General features: G+C 34.2%; 1 protein-coding gene across 13 annotated transcripts in view; it reads left to right on the top strand.

Moving 5' to 3' along the window:
* The window catches only part of LEKR1 (leucine, glutamate and lysine rich 1), a 170,540-nt gene that overhangs the window by 128,457 nt on the left and 24,788 nt on the right, over window positions 1-17,295 (top strand). For all 13 annotated transcript variants that reach the window (XM_015586544.2, XM_015586543.2, XM_015586538.2 and 10 more), the window contains 3 exons: window positions 2,607-2,700; window positions 10,734-10,898; window positions 13,545-13,844. In XM_015586544.2, coding sequence (XP_015442030.1) covers window positions 2,607-2,700; window positions 10,734-10,898; window positions 13,545-13,844 — 559 coding nt within the window. The remainder of the gene's footprint in view (window positions 1-2,606; window positions 2,701-10,733; window positions 10,899-13,544; window positions 13,845-17,295) is intronic.

Here is a 17,295-nt window from a genome sequence, read left to right as displayed (position 1 = left end):
AGTTTTGCTGGATATCCAACTTTAAGTGGATGGTTGTTTTCTCTTAGAACATTGAACATATCGTTTTGCTGTCTTTGGCTTCTTTGTTTTTGTTGGAAAATTATAAGCTTTCAGTTTGTTTGGTTCCTTTAAAGACATCTAGTTATTTTTCTCTTCAGCTTCTTTTAAGATCTCTTCAATTTTGATGTTCTTTAGCTCCACTACCATATGCTCAGATTTACTTTTATTTATCTTCCTTGGAATCCACTGAGCTTCTAGATTTGTGGGTTGTTTTTTTATCAATCTAGAATTCTCCTCAGATATCACTTTCTCCCCCTTTCTCTCTCCTTTGCTTCTGAAATGGGAAATAGATATATGTGAGATCTTTTCACTCTATTCTCCTTATATCAACTTCTGTTTTATATTTTCTATATTTTTGACCACCTGTACTGAACTCTGTATAATTTCTTTGAATATTTCTTTCAGTTTATTACTTCATTTTTCAGCTATTAATTATCTGCTACTGGACTGTCCACTGAGTTTTCAATTTCAATGATCATATTTGTCATTTCTACCAGTTCAGTAGAAATGGTTCTTTTTCAAATTTAATTAATCATTTAAATCAATCTTTTTTTTTTTTTTACCATGTTGAACATCCTTACTTTATAGTTAGTACTTTAGAATTTGTGAGTTTAATTATACCATCATTTGTGTCTGCTTATTCTTCTGGTTTTTTAAAAATAGTTTTGTGGTTTTAAAAATTATGATCTCGTAGGTCTTGAATCTTTATCTGTAAAAATTCTTTGAGTCCCAGGTTGAAGATAAGTTTCTCCCAAAAATGTTGGTGTTTTTCCTACCAAGTTTCAATGCTATACTTATTGCTGGGGCTCTTTCTCTCATTTCATTTTTTAACCTTTACTTTGTAATAATTTTTTATTTTCAGAAAAGTCATAAAGATAGTACAGAGGTTATCTTTCCCTTTAGCTCATCCTTCATAATCGTGGCATAACCAGTTTTCTGTAAAAACTAAGACATTAACATTGATGTAATGTAATTAATTAACCTATAGACTTTATTCAGATTTCACAGTTTTCTACTGATATTTTTTTTCTGTTCTTTCACTTGAGTTTTATTCTATACATCTTTCTCACTTTCTGTCCAGCTCATTGATGAATTCAAAGACCTTTTTTTTAAAGAGGAAAATATAATTGTACTTATTTTCAGTAGGAAAGTTGTCAAAGTACCTAGTTCAACATACTTCTGGAAAGAGAAGTCTGGAGAGTTTTGTTTTTTCAATCAGTTTCTCTCAAATGATATTCATAATCCTGGTTATCAAGTCAAACTATCTTCTTATTTTTGTATTCTTAAAGTTTTCTAGGCTAGAAATGTAGGCATTATTTTCATTATGATGAAAACATATTTAATAACATTATGAGTGAGACTGGAATACAGATCAAGACATAGACTGAGTCTATTACATTATCATCTCAGTGAGAGATAAAGCCAAGAATCTTACTGAGGTTGTTGGTAGTGAGAAAGAAGGGAGGAAATAGTTTGACACACACCAAGGAAACAGAAGACACAGAACTTGTTGTTGAATGAATGTGGTAGAACAAGGAGAAGAAAGAGTTGGAGATGACTCAGGAATTTTAAGCCAAAGATTTTGACTGTTAAAGGTTTTCAGAAGTCAAACGGAAAGGCAGAATTGCAGGAGATAATGGTGGATTTGCTTTTTGATGTGTGGAATCTTTGGTGTTGATGGATCATTGGGGTGGAGATGTCCAACAGCAATTATAAATGAGAGTCACAAGTTTCACAAAAAGGATCAGCACTAAAAGGAAGAGGTTGATGATGGAAAGCAAAGGGATTAGAAAGAGGGATAAATAATGGAGAAGAATCATCTACATAGAAAATAAGAAGGGTCATGGTGATTATAGAAGGCGGAAGGATCTCTAACCAACAAGCAAGCTTTTGCCACTACTTGTGATAGTCAAAGGCTTAATTTCTGTGCCCTGTGAAAAGTTCTCAGAAAAGTTCCCATACTTATCTTCACCCAAAGGATCATAAACTAAGCTTTAAGATTATGTAAATTAAAATATTAAAATGTTCTTTGTGTTTTCAATTTTCTAATATGTTTTGTACTATACCACATCTCAGACATTACCCTCTACTTAATTTTGTTTGTTCCTATCAGTATTTGAGATAAGTAAAAGAAAAATAAATCTAGCAGGAACCACAACCGTGTGTTAATTTTATGGCATATCCCAACATATTTTCCTTTTTTTTAAGGAACAAAATATTATCTAGTGTTAGGACGTGGTCATAACCTTTGGAACCACAATGTATAGCATTTTATTATATTTATGGTTCCACTCATGTTGTTACTATTTCATGCAAAAGTAACATTACTTATTATGCAAAAATTAAGCCTGATAAAATACTTACCTTATACGCAGTGTTTGTAAATTGCCATTAACGGATCAAATGATATCTAGTAGCAGTATATATATTGCTAAAAAGAATAAACAGACTAAGTTATAAAATTATATTCTCTGAGCCAAGATATGCAATTTAAAAAGAATGTTAGGGATGAGTCTTGACTCATTTGTCGGGTTTATGGTTTTCAGGGAATTGATGCTGATTTCACATCAGAAAAGCATCGAGCAGCTGCAGGAAACCCTCAGACAGGAGCTGTTGAATGATGATAACTGGAGGGAGAAGGTAACGATAATGTGACTTTCACCAGCATGTGTCTTATTTGCTTTTTAAAAATCCTGTTCATTTTCCGGAAGACTATCCCAAATAGATTTCTTTGCTTCTATGTACACTTTTGATGATTCTTTCTGGAATTTCCTAATCCAAACATGCTTATGACATATGTCTTTTCCAAAATATTAGGCAATATAATGGAAATAAAAAAGGTAAAAACAAAATTTGAAATCTTGTGAGATTAAGAGAGCCCTTAGTTCTCATGTAAACGCGTAATACTTATTTTGAAACGTGTTTACCTTTTTCTCATAAAGTGACAGAATCTGCATTTGAGAAAAGCAGGGTAATATTTCATTCTTATAGTTTCTTAGCTTTTAAGAAGATAATATAAAAGAATAGAAAATTACTTAAAATTATTATGAACTTTTGGCAGTGTAAAATGAATAAATATTTAGCTTGCTATTTACAAAGAAAATGTTTGCTCTTAGAATATGAAAAAATTGCATTGATTTTTGTCTTTGGACTTTTCTATAATTTTAAAGTTTCAACAATGAATACGAATTACTTTATTAATTTTAAAGAATACAAGTATGTAATATTTAAAAATTATTAGCTCCTACCTTCTCAGGCCCTGTTCAACTGTAGTCATTGAGTCTATAGCCATCATCTCCCTGTCATTAACTTGATACTCTTTGACTGATCCCTGGGCCTTATCCTGCACAATACACTAAAACTCTCCCAACTCTTTCTCTTCCCCAACTGGTAGTCATCCCTAACACTAACTGCCTGCATTGGTTTTCTGATTATGTCTTAAATTTGCATCTAGAATTAGAGCTGGCTACTGAAATTCAGATTGCTTTATTGAAGCCCTGACACCCGTTTTGGTTATTATCAGATTCCTCTCCATGGTGACTGGACCCTATAACTTGTAACCTCAAGCAACAAGCAATGGCCTCTTTCAAACCAACATCTCCATTTGAAATTCTCTGCAATATCATCCACCAGATTGAAACACTTTAGGTATTGTTGCTGGCTCAGGTCACTTTCACTTCCACTCTTCACACAGTTGGCCATAGTCAGCCAGTATTGGCCCTCCATAAATCAGTCTCCTTTCCCTTGTCCCTCAGGGACAGCACATTCAGATTGTAACAAAAATTATCACTATAACAACCGTTTCCTATGGGTAACAATTAAAATTCGAGAATATAGACTAAAGTTCCTCTCAGTGTCTCATTGTTATTCTTTAGCATGCACATTTTCTTTTCCTTCCTCTCTAAAACCTATACTTCTTTAATCCTAATTTTTATTAGTCTCGGTGTACTCAATTAGCTAGCCTATTCTTATTTACTTCCCCTATCTTTACTAATACATGTTTAAAAATACAAAAAGATGATCAACCTAACTAGCAATCCAAAAAATGAAAATTAAAACAATGAGATAGCCTCTCATACTTACTCTTTAAAGAAATGGAAATTACAGCAACCTTTTGGAGAGCAGTTTGGCAATATGTATAAAGAGATATTGTAAACATTTCATCTTTGGCTCAGAAATTTCATTGATGAAGTTAACGTGGATAGAGATTTACAGATCCTCCCCTTCCCTTGAATTCCTTAGCTCTTCTTCGACTGATAAAATAAACTTTCCTGCATTTGCTTGCATAGAAATTCCTCATCTCCATGGCCACATCTCATGAAGGACTTTCATGAAGGATAATCTACTGAAGTCTCTGCCTTCATGATCCACTCTAGAACTGCTGCTCACTGTACCCTCCCCTTGAGGTAGAGGCATGGCAAGTAGACCAAGTTAGTGTTGGCATCTGACAATATAAGGGTAATATGTTCTTGCTCTATGCTAAGTTAATTTGATGATGAAAATAAACCTATGTAGGATTTTCTCAGTTCTTACTAAGGCCACAATCTCTTTCTAATAACTTAATTATATCACAGATATATTTTGGAAGGTATATTTTTCTATAATATAAATGGATATTTCATTTTGTTGAGAGGACATGACTTCTTGTTACTAAATCTTATTATTTAGCTTAAAGATCCAGACCAGTAATTCAAGGAATAATAATTATGTCTTGGCTGTGTTAGCTATTGAGACTGTGAATAAAGACTTTCCTAAAAGTTTTCTCATGAAAAAGAAGAATCGCTAATATGACATTGTCATCTCTTTCTTGGGTCACTGTGCCTTTGTGTAGAAATGAAATGTTCCTTTTACAAATATATAATACACATATTAGAATAAACTTTAAAACTTAAATGCTTTTAACGTTCAAAAAGTAGATGGAAATGTGTGCCTATTCTTAATTATTTTAGCGTATATAAAAAGCACATAACAAAATCAATAGTTGCTATGCAACAAGGATTGCACATTTTAAAAATAACTGCATATTTACTAATTGTCATGGATTTTGTTTATTTCAAGTACTGCTTTGAAGAAAGAAAATTAATGTTCATGCTGAACATTAAAATTGTTTCCAAATGCACAATGGTGTTACTATTCAGTCAAAATTTTGTAATTAAAAAATCTCCTCTAGCCAGTATACTTACAATAAGTGAGATGCTTACAATTCTCGATTATCATTTTGTAGTATAATAAAGAAAAAAGAGCCAAATATTTTCTTAGATTATTACTAAGTTATGACATTTAGGAACATTTTAGAATTGTACTGTTGACCTCATTTTAAATAATACATTGAGCTTTTAAAAACCAATAGTTAAAACAAACAGAACTGTACTTCCTGGCTGAGCAACTGTATTGAAAATGTAGGAGAAAACAAGTTTACTTTAATGAATAGTCAGTTCCAGCATTAAAGGGATGTAATAAAACACACAAAAAACCCCTCAAATTATTCTTCAAAATAGAAGTGCCAAATGGACTGATAAGTCCTAATGTATTTTAGTGTAATACCCTTAACTTAGTGCTTTGAAAGAAATTTAAGGCCATAGTGCAGGGAGTGGGTATCCAGGAGTTTGGCAGATTCTCTGAGATGAGGCGACCTTGCTGAGAGTCTAGGGAGATCAAAGTAGCTATAATTTATAGGATAGTGTTCTCAGAGGAGAGCTGTACAGAGAAAGAACACTGGAGATCTACAGAGAGTCCTCAGTAAGTATAAGTATGATCAGTGCATTTTTATGGGGAAACTAGCCAAAGTCAGGGAAAGACCCATTTGAAAGAATTAGAGAGAATACCAAATGTTCCACAATGCCAGTAATAATGCCTGTTCCTGCTAGCCAGTCTGGAAAACCTGTAATTCACAGGTCACTGGGTAGAGTTCTCAGAAGGGTCTTGCATCAGCAGTAGAGAATAGCCCTAGATTAAATGCTGATCTGGTCCAGCCTAACGATTTTAAAAAGAAGACCTAAAAATATCCAGCGGATTCCAATAAACTTAACTGCATCCCAGGACAAAGTTCAAGAATATTTATAAGAATATAAAGTTATTCAGCATCTAACAAAGTAAAATTTACAATGTCTGACATCTAATAAAAAATTGACATGCGTGGAAAGAAACAGTAAAATAGGACTCATAATGAGAAGAAAAATCGATTAATAAAAATTGACTTCAGAGAGGCACAGGTGTTAGAATTAGCAGACAAGGACATTGAAACAAGTCGGATAACTATACTCCATATGTCTAAAAACTAGAGTAAAAGTGGACCATGTTAAGTAGAGATATGAAAAATATAAATAAGATCTAAACTAAACTTCTCGAGATGAAAACTACAATGTCTAAGATAAAAGTACACTGGATGGGATTAACTTCAGACTAAACATTCCAGAAGAAAAGTTTAGCGAACTTGAAGACACACCAATAGAAACTATCTAAATCAAATGAAATAGAAAAGAAACTCAAAACAAATAAACAAAAGGCATCAGTGAGCTGTGAGACAAATTTAGATGGACTAATATATATGTAATTGAAGTCCCAGAAAGACAGGAAAGAGAAGAGGAAACAGAAAAATTTTTGAAGTAATAATGGCTGAAAAAATTAAAATTTAATGAAAACTATAAACCCACACATCCAAGAAGTTCAATAAACCTTAAGCCCACCAAGGGACATTATAATCCAATTGTTCAAAAATAGTGATAAAAATAAAATCTTAAAACAACCAGATAATAAAAGGCATATATAGAGAGGAGCAAAGGTAAGGATGATAGCAGATTTTTCATCAGAAACAAGCAAGAAGACAGTGGGACTGAAAGTACTGAAAGAATGTGGAGGGTAGAGGCGAGCTGCTGGTCTAGAATTCTATACAAAGTGAAAATATCTTTCAAATATGAGGGTGAAATAAAGACTCTTTTTGAACTAAAAAAAAAAAAAAGCTGAAAATTATATCACCAGCACACACACATTATAAGAAATGTTTAAAAAAAGTTCTTTAGTCAAAAGGAAAATTATACCAGATGGAAATATGGAATTATACAAGGGAACGTAGAACACTAGAAATGGTAACAATGTGGATAAATACATTGTTTTTTATCATTTAAATATCTTAAAATGCAATTGACTTTAAACAAAAATATTCATAATCTAATATGAAATTTATAACATGTAAAAGCAAAATATATGACAACAATAGTGCAATGGCTGGAAAAGGAGAAATCAAAGTATACTATTGTGAGATTCTCACACAATCCATGAAGTAATATGTTACTAGCAGATAGACTGCACTAAGTTAAAGATGTATACCATAAACCCTAAAGCAAACACAAAAATAGAAAGACAAAGAGTTATAGTTAGTTAATAAGCTAGAAAAGGATATAAAATTAAATTTTAAAAAATACTCAATCCAAAAGAGGACAGAACAAGAAAAAAATATATATATGAGATGGACCAAATAGAAAATGCATAGCAAGATAAATTTAAAGCTAATCAATCAACAATCAAATTAAATGTAAATGATCTAAACCAGGAGTCAGCAAACTTTTTCTATAAAGGACCAGATAGTGAATATTTTTGGTTTGTGGGACATATGGTCTCTTTTGCAACCACTCAACTCTGCTATTGTAAGCTAAAAGCAGCCATAGACAATGTGAATGGACATGGCCAAATATAGCCTGTGGGCCACAGTTTGCCAAGCCCTGATCCAAATATTCCTATTAAAAGACAAAGATTGTCATGTTGGGTAAAAATGTAAGACTTTTACTATATATGGCCTACAAGAAATGCACTTTAATATAAAGAAATATCTTAACAAATAAGTTAAAAGTAAAAGATCTAAAAGATATGCTAACACAAATTAAAAGAAAGCCAGAATAGCTATATTACTATCAAAGTAGATTTGAGAGCAAAGAAATCAAAATATAGTTGACCCTTGAACAACACGGATTTGAATTGCGTGGATTCTCGTACATGCAGATAAATATTCTAAATATATTTTTATTCCTTATGATTTCCTTAATAAAATTTTACTTTCTCTAGCTTACTTTATTGTAAGAATATAGTATATAATACATATTATGTACAAAATAGGTGTTAATCAACTGTTAGTAAAGCCTCTGGTCAACAATAGGCTATTAGTAGTTAAGTTTTGGGGCAGTCAAAAGTTATACACAGATTTTTGACTGTGAGGAGAAGGTCAGTACCCCAAACCCCCACATTGTTCAAGAGTCAACTTTATTTAGAATATTACCGGAGATAAAGAAGCTTATTTACTGATAAAGGGATCAGTTCACCAAGAGGACATGATAATCATTCCAAATGTTTATTCACCTAATAATAGACCTTAAAAATTAAGTAAAAACTGATAAAACTGATAAAAGGAGAAATAGACAAGTCCATAATTAGAGTCAGAGATGTCAATAGCCTTCTCTTAATAATTGATAGAAAATATCTAGAAAATCAGTAATGATATATACTGTGGAAAATAGTATAATTTATTTTTAAGATGTATATTGAAAAACACGAAAGTAGCCCACCCTTCGTGGTTTTGCTTTCTGTGGTTTCAGTTACCCGGGGTCAACCTCCTTCCAAAAATATTAAAAGGAAAATTCCAGAAATAAATCATTCATAAACTTTAAATTACATGCCGTTCTGTATAGTATGATGATCTCAAGCCATCCCACTTCATCCAGCCTAGAATGCAAATTGTTCCTCTATCCAGTATATCCATGCTATATATTCTACTTACCCGTTAGTTATCTAGTAGCCCTCTTAGTTATCTGATTGACTGTCTTGGTATCACAATGCTTATGTTCAAGTAGCCCTTATTTTACTTAATAGTGGAAAATAATTAGTGAAAAGACAATATTTTGCACATCAGTATTAGACACATTATAAAATACTAATTATGCATTTCAGCAATAAAAGGAATTTGAAAAAACAGCATACTTAGAATGCTCTGAAGATATCGAGAATTCACCAGGGAGGGAGGGTTTGAGCTAGAAATGGATATGGATAAATAAAAAGCAAAAAGAATTAAAACTTAGAATATATACACAGATAATTTATTTTACTTTGTGTAACTCTGGAGCTCATATGTTATTTTTGCCCTTTTTTTAGAAATCAGAATTCCCTTATTATCAGAATTACTATTAATTATTGTATAAAGCAGTCTGTATTTTCTATGTGTATCATCAACTCATTTATTTCGCATAAACATAGTCCTACCATCTAAGATATTTTAAACAATTCCTATCAACATGTGAAAAACATAAACATGCCAATTCCACACTGGGTCTGGTCTTCTACATGCATTGTATTTAATTTAAAGGGCTTCTGAAAAACCTTCTTAGCAAACTTTCTGTTTCCTAATACCCTAGTTTCAGTGTTTCCTTGAGAAATTCAGGTTGACCTCTCCCCTTCTCCTCTTATAGTAATGAATCACAGAGTCATAGTAAGTCAGGTTTGACAGTTTTTCTCTCAAGTTATCTGGCATTCACGCTCTCTTAGAATGTATAATCAATAATCAATGTAAATCTAGAGCCAGCCTGACTCTCATCTCACTAGATGAACCCCCAGGGCTGAATGACTCCAGGACTCATAGATTTATTCTCTCTTGCTGTAGTAGGCAGAGCCGAAACCAATGGTTAGAAACCACGGGGAGAGAGATGTTGGCTTAGCTAAAGGAGAAACTGCCTAATGCTTAGTGCTGCCTGAAAATGGGAATGGCTGCTGGGGAAGGAGTGAGTTACAGTTTCTGGTGGTGTCGAGGCACAGAGTGGACAATCATTTGGTGCAGATTTCATGGTAGAGACTAAAGGGTCAGAGCACAGAAGTCATTTCCACTGACTATTGAATCCCTGGTCTTGCTAGATCCTTATGCAGATGTTTTGTTTCATTTAATCATAACAACCCCCAAGGGAACTAGTTATAACCCATCAAGAGAGATTACAGTCACAATTTAAGATCACATGACTAGAAAGTAGCAGAGCCGGGATTTAAACTCCACTTCATCTGAATCCAAAGTCCTTGTTTATATTGTCCACATTTCATGGAAGCTTGAGAAATTGAACCAGGGATTTCTAATGTCCCTTCCTGCACTGTGATTCTATATGAGTCAAAATATGGATATAGGCATCACTGACCTATGTTTTCCTTAATCAACTTTCTGGACTCAATCACATTGAAATGATCATCTGTGACTCCAAATCTCTCTATGGTCTCCATCAAGAATGGACCATTAAAAACTCAACATTTGTATTTTGTATCCCCTCTGAGTTTACAGTAGAACTTAGTCTAAAGGCCTCACAATTTTTTTTCTAATAGGGTTGCTGTCAAGGACTGAGTTTATGGTATGAATGTATAGAGGACAAAGCTTTTAGTATTTCTCAAAACTGTAATAATATATTGTCCTAATTTCTCTACTCATTTTACAAGTCTTAGAAGGTCTTAGAAGATCTTGAAATATTTGACCCAAAGTCATTTTTTTCTGGCCTAATTCTGAGTCAGATTTTGTTTTAAATACAAGAATTTAAAAATTAGATTAATTTTAAAAATTAACATTAGAATTTCAAAAATACTAGTCTGAAAATAAGCCTTATTTACTTATTTTAAGGTAAAATGGCTTTACATGTGTTTTAAATGCTATTTTCTAGATTGAAGCCGAACTCACCAAGGAAAGAGCCCAACATTTAGCTGAATTTGAGGAGCAAGTTCTTCTCTTTAAAGAAGAAGCTAAACTGGAACTTGATATAGAAAAGGAAAAACACCAAGAAATAATCCAAAAATATAAGAAAGAACAAGAGGAACTGCAAATGAAGGTCAGTCATTATGATTTTCATTATTATTTAACGAATTTAAAACTGTAGATGTTGGTTATTTCCTCCTAAGAACACTATCGTATTTATAACTCTGGTAGCTTTCCTCGTGGTGGCTATGCCTTCATTTTAGCCACATAGGTAGGATGGTTTGGATACTCTCCAGAATGAATAACTGAGATAAATTATAAAAGCATACAGTCTAGCCATGTATGGAATTTTCTCTATTCAAATAAGTTTATTTTTAAAACAGCATAAATTATATAACTAATAATTAGCATGGTTAGATATTCCAACACATCAAATGTCCAACATCAAAAGATAATGAGATGTTTTACATAACTAAAAATTTTCCAACAACTGAAACTTGTCTCCTTTAATTAAAAATATTTTCAATTCTAAATATTTTTTAATGAAGGAAAATATATTTTAAAATGTAACCACCTCCATAATTTTTGAAACAATGTGTCCTAAACATAATTTAAGGTTTTGTTAAGGTTCTCCTGTTTTTATAAGACCTGAGTATAGTATACATACATGGCTTTGTGAATATATGTATATGCATGTGTGAATATATGTGTATATTAAGCAAGATACAGTAGAAACCATATTTTGAATAAATTCATTAGCAGTCTGTGTAAATTAAGCATCAGACGAGACTTAAGGGCTCTGTCTGGTGTACAGGGGAGGTGGTATAGCCCTCCCAACAGTTCACTGTGAACAATATGCAGGGCCAGCTACATGAGTGTGTGACAAGTGCAGTATCCAGGGCTCAACACTCAGAAAGTGCTCATGCTTTGGGTTTAATGCTCTGCAAATGCTGTTTTGAAGTTTTAATTGATAATTTTATCTTTCAAATTATGTTTTGTAAGTGAAATCCTATTGGGACAGTGGAGCACGTGCTGGGACCTTGGAGCCTCAGCTCACCCAAGGCTCCACGTCCCCTAGACAGATTCTCCCCTAGATGGGCCTCTCGCTCCCTAGGCCCACCCCCAGCCGAGCCCTGGATCCCTTTGGTGCCCCTTCTGTCCTCTCCTTCACCTCCGGACTGCTGTAGTTCTAGATGTCTCAGGGCCCAATCGGCAGGCAAATGCCAAAAGGCAGACCCCAACTTGCCATGGGTTACAGTTTTACAAATGAAGTCCTAAGTCAAAAAAATCAAAATTCTGTTGATTTTTAAAAAATCAAAACATATTTGTGGCTCTTTGAGCCTCTTCTCCCAAGGATAGCCTACTCCGTTTCAGTGTCACCTCACTTTAGGATCATGGAAACTACTGTCTGGAACCAGCAGTGACCCTCTTCCTCCCTGGATTAATTGAAGATAATGACATATTAATTTAATTTATAAAATTACTAAGTGTGGTGAATATATTTCTAATAAAAATTACTCTTAATACAAATTTAACATTTGGAACAAATTTTAGATACTTTATTCTTAAGTAATAGCTCACAAAATCCTTGGAACTTTGGTCTCTGAATGTTTTCCAGATTCTCCATGGGCTGATTTCTTGTTATACGAATGTTTATTATATGACAATATCCGTAGCATAAATAATAAGGGTATGTTTCATCAGAAGCAGCTTTGCTCTTCCTGTTTTGTTTTCTGTTCTTTGTTTTGTTTTTTTAAGGAGAGAGAAAATAAGCAATCTTTTCCCTTCTAAAGACGTTCACGACTATGAGAAAAATGTTCCCCAAGTTATTTTCTCATCTCTTTATCTAGAGATACCACCTTGAGAAACAGTATATTTTAAAGTATTCTGGTATTCTCTAGAACTGCACTAATATGGTTGCCACATGCGACTACTTAAATTTCAATTAATTAAAATTAAATAAAATTAAAAATTTAGTTTTCAGTCACATTAGCCACATTTCAATGCTCATTAGCCAATACTGGCAAACGAGAGCCTGTTTCACACATTTCTTCCCAACTCAGTGATCAGTGATGTCACCCACCTTGGTAGCTTGGAATTGTGAGAGTATTTACTCTGTGGAAATCAGATACAAATGATGAGAGTATTTACTCTGTGGAAATCAGATACAAATCTGGCTTGTGTGTGTTTGTGAGTCAGTTGTTAAACATTTACCAGCACACCATCATCAATAGCCACATGTAGCTAATGGCTACCATGTTGGACATTCAAGAATATTTTTATCATCAAAGTTCTATTGGGCAGTGCTGTTCTAGAAGGTGTAGTATGTTAGATACCTTCAGTCATCATATACAAGAAAGAAAAAAAATCTCAAAGAAAAACTCATTGGTATAGTATGAGTAAAATATAATTGCAGTATTCCCCTAAGTGCATCCCCAAGCATCAGGCATTTCTAGCTCCCAAAGCTACCCTATAGTGAGTCCAGACAGCACCTGATCATAACTTGAGCTATTCTTGATAGCTCAGTCCAGTTACAGAGGTTTATATATTTCTAAGGATGCTCAAGTAATTAATGCAATTCCATTTAAGGTGGTAAAAATAAAAGTTTTAGTCTTAACTTTTAAAAAGAAAATCTTGAAGGACTGCATATGTCATAGGCTTTGTTTTCATTTGATCAGAACAGTATACTGATTATTTAGAATAAGCCTCTTAAAACCATGAGAACTCTGTAGATACCTAGAGATAGCGCCTAAAAACTAATACAAGATTTATCTTACAGATATCTGACTTAATCTCAGGTGCTACTAGAGATCTAAAGCTGGAAGTTGCCAATCTTGAAAAAAAACTCCACGAATCCCGGGTCCAGTATACCGAAGAATCTGAGTCAAAGGAGAAGGAAATTGAAAACCTTAAAAATTTGGTTGCAGAATTCGAATCTCACTTGAAAAAGGAAATTGACAATAGTGATTCTGTTTCAGAAGACTTGAGGAAGGAAATAAAACAGAAGTCAGATGAACTGGAAAAAGTAATGCTGGCACAAACACAGCTGATACAGCAATTTAACCAGTCCCAGGAAGAGGTAAGAAGCAGACGGTGGCACCTTTGCAATTAGTGAAAGAGCACATGTTCTTTCAAAAAAAAAAAAATAAACAAACAAACAAAAACATGAAAGGCAGCTTGGTGTCATGCACAGTCCTGGACTGTTAGTCAGGGACCTGGGATCACATCCTGGTTTTGTCCTTGACTAGGCAGTCACTTAACCTTTCTGGACCTGGCTTCCTTTTCTGTAAAATGAATACATTGAACTACATAATATCTAAGATTTTCTTGGCGCCCAGTTTTACTGTGTTGCAAATGACTATTTAAAACCTCTAAGATTAGTAATCGTTATATATTTGTGTCTTATTTGTTTTGTATTAAATTTTTGCCAGAAAACTTTTAGAGCGCTTGTTGCTTAAGTTCAAATAACATGTGGACGATGTATCTTAAATGTAATTTTCTTTAGGATTTGTCTTTCTGTCAACCTAAACTTCTAAGGTAATTTACATGTATTGGTCTTTTCTTCTGTATGCATGAGTATTTATTTCAGCAGTGTTCTTATTTACACCGAAGTAGACATATTTTAATTTGAATTTTTTTTCTAACAGTCTCATTTCTGAACTACTAAGCCGTTTAGAAACGGTGGATGCTATAGATTAAATGTTTGTGTCCCCTAAAAGTTCATATGTTGAAACATAATTCCCAATGTGGAGGTACAGAGTTTGAGAGATATTTAAATCACGAAGGTAGAGCCCTCATGAATGGGATTAGTGCCCTTATAAAAGAGAACCCAGAGAGCTCCCTCATGTGAGGACACAGAGGGAGGACATCTGTGAAACAGGAGGCAGGTCCTCACCGGACACCAAATCTGTTGGCACCTTGATCATGGACTTTCCAGCCTCCAGAACTATAAGAAATAAATTATTTGTTATTTGAGCTACCCAATCTATGGTACTTTGTTATAGAAACCTGAACTGACTAAGGCAGTAGAGCAATTAGCCTGTTCTCTAATCACCAAAGTTATATCACATTAGAATATTTGAGCAGTGTAGCAAATAAAGGCAAATGGAAGAAGATTCTAAATGTCAATGACAAGTAATATTTTCGTTGGTTTTACTGGCATCTTAATGAATGAATAAAAGGAAAGTGCTAATAATAATATTAACAATGAAATATACCATGTTCTTGCGATATTTAAATTATCAGCCAAAACAAGAAGTTGATGCCATCAGTATAATTATGAAGTGAACCTATTGCAAAGGAGTTATAAATATAAGTTAAAATGGGGAATGGACAGAATACTGGATCAGGAACAATGTTTAAACAACGTTATAAAGTAGAAATTATTTCCACGTTACAGATGAGAAACTGACTCAAGAAGGTTGAATAACTTCCACAAGGTCACACACAGCATGGTGGAGCCAAGATTCAAATTTGAATTTCCATGATATGTTGTTTCCTCTCTCAGGAAGCGTGAGTTCTAGTGATTCCACTTCTAAATTTCAAAGTGACCCTCAGTCTTAGCATTCATCTTCAGACCTCCTTTTTTTTTTTTTTTTAACTTTTAAAATGACAATAAACACACTACTTAATTTGCCGATGGTTAGGGAGTCATAGACGATTTAGTGTCCCCTGTTGAAACACAGCAGCACAGCTTTCCTGATCAGGGGGCTGCTTCCAGTCCAGGCAGGAGTGGGAAGGCAGAGTTCACATGGACTCAACTCTGCTGGAGAAACCCTGAGAAAGAGAGAGGGCATGCCGATTTGCTTCAAATGAGACAGCAGCATTGAAGTTCTAGAGGAGGGACAGCAGGTTAAAGGAGAGAACATTCAAGGCGACTAGACCAGTAAGTTTTCTAACTCTTAAATCTCAAAAGAAATGGCAACATGGAAAGTGAGGAATAATGTATAAACTAGGATAAGTAGAAAAAAGACAGAAAGATCAAATCCAGTAAGTATATATTGAGTTTCTATCCAGGTGCCAGGCCCTGTGCTGGGCACTTGATATGTAATTACGAAGAAGACTGATAACTGCCATTGCCTGCTCTCAAAGAGAAATTTAAAGAAAGTCTTAAATGAGTAATTAAATTGACATCAAGATGAAAGAATGACCTAAACAGAAACTTTATATAAAAAGCATAGACTAAAATTTTAAAAATTAGTCTTAAGAGCCTATATTAGTTTTCCATCATTGCACAATAAATTATTCTCAAATTCAGTGGCTACAAACAACAAATATTTATTATCTCATAATTTCTGTGGGTCAGTGACCTGACTGTGGCTTAGCTGGGTACCTCTGGCTCAAAGCCTCTCATGAGGTTAGTGTTAGATTGTCAGGGACTGCAGCCTTATCCAAAGGCTCAACTGGGGAAGTACTGACTCCCAGGCTCACTTTGTGGTTATTAGCAGGATTTATTTCCTCATGGACTTTTGGGCTGAGAGCCTCAACGCCTTTCAGGCTATTGATCAGAGGCCTCCCTTATAACACTGACTTCTCCATAGAACCTTACCACGTGGCAGCTGGCTTCCCTCAGAGCAAGCACGTGAGCAAGAATGAGAGCGCAAAAGGGGGTGCCCAAGATAGAAGCCAAGTCTTTTTGTAACCTAATCTCAGAAGTGACATCCCATTACTTCTGCTGAATTCCGTGAGTCAAAAAGTCCATCCCACAGTCAAAGCAAAGGGATTACACAAGTGTCAACAGCAGGAGGGCAGGGATAACAGGGCCATTTTAGGGCTACCAATCTCAGGGCCTCTGGAGGAAATTTTGGCAAGAGAAATTAGACTAAAAGTAAAGAGCGAATATCTTTTTCAGACAGAAGAGCTTAATTTGGAGCAGTTCCTGCTCATTAATTGTAAAAGAAAGCCATTTAGAGATGAAGTTTTATTATTATTATTTTTTTAATGTGGACTTTTGAAAGATACAAGACACTGCGATGGTATGTAAATGATTATGAATCATTACTGGGAGTAGAAGGGGATTGTCCCACAGGGAAAGTTACCTAAGGACATGCCAGGGGGCAGATTTCCTTTTGCTGGGGTGGAGGGAGGGGAGGGGAGGCTAGATTTTCTATTAAAAGTTAAATAATTACAACTGAACTGTAATAGTAAATAATTAAGGCTGCTTCTTAGTTAGGCATACAAAGTCCAGAAATTCTTATAAAAATAGGAAATGAGCCAATAAAAGTGATAGGAGTTATGAGCCAGAAAGAATAGAGGTTGTAGCATGTAAAATGAAAAGCACTACTATTTAGACCATGCATTCCAGACACTTGAAATTCCTCAGGTTCTGGAGAGGGGAAAAAAAAAAAAAAAGCCACATTTAAGTGGAGAACAAATTCCCATTAAAATGAAGACAAATTAATGGTCTAATAAGGAAGCTAATTAAGGAGAGGAAAGCTGTGTTCTTGTTCAAGAGGCCAGAGAATGGAAGGACTTTGTTTTCTTTGTATAATGAAAGTTCTCAAGGAGAGGAGGAAAGCCCACAGCCTCTC

Source organism: Pteropus alecto, unplaced genomic scaffold, assembly GCF_000325575.1.
Source record: "Pteropus alecto unplaced genomic scaffold, ASM32557v1 scaffold81, whole genome shotgun sequence".
Taxonomy (NCBI): Eukaryota; Metazoa; Chordata; class Mammalia; order Chiroptera; family Pteropodidae; genus Pteropus; species Pteropus alecto.
The sequence above is the reverse complement of the archived record's forward strand: the minus strand, read 5'-3'. Positions and strand labels throughout refer to the sequence as shown.